Here is a 275-nt window from a genome sequence, read left to right on the forward strand (position 1 = left end):
AGTTTTAATTTAGTTTTGTCGGGGATTTAGACCTATCATCAAGCTACATTCAAGAACGTCCATACACAACGTAAACAGAACCCAACGTGCCATATCCGACCCGTCTGCTCTGAATGAAAAGAAATTAAACAACACTGAAAGAATAACGTCAACAAGAACACTTACCAGGGAAGGCTGTAACAGGACATTCCAATACCACGCTGTTTCCTTCCTTCACTGTCATCTCCTTGGCTGCGTCCTCGTCGACACTTGGGGGAACTGCGATACGTTTGAAA

At 43.6% G+C, this 275-nt stretch overlaps 1 protein-coding gene across 1 annotated transcript in view; it reads right to left on the reverse strand.

The window, feature by feature from the left end:
• The window catches only part of LOC119594538 (hemicentin-1-like), a gene marked incomplete in the record, with an annotated part of 42,784 nt that overhangs the window by 26,368 nt on the left and 16,141 nt on the right, over positions 1 to 275 (reverse strand). Inside the window, 1 exon segment of the mRNA XM_037943570.1 lies at positions 166 to 258. Within this exon segment, the coding sequence (XP_037799498.1) occupies positions 166 to 258 (93 nt within the window).

Source organism: Penaeus monodon, chromosome 34 (genome assembly GCF_015228065.2).
Source record: "Penaeus monodon isolate SGIC_2016 chromosome 34, NSTDA_Pmon_1, whole genome shotgun sequence".
In the NCBI taxonomy this organism is placed as follows: Eukaryota; Metazoa; Arthropoda; class Malacostraca; order Decapoda; family Penaeidae; genus Penaeus; species Penaeus monodon.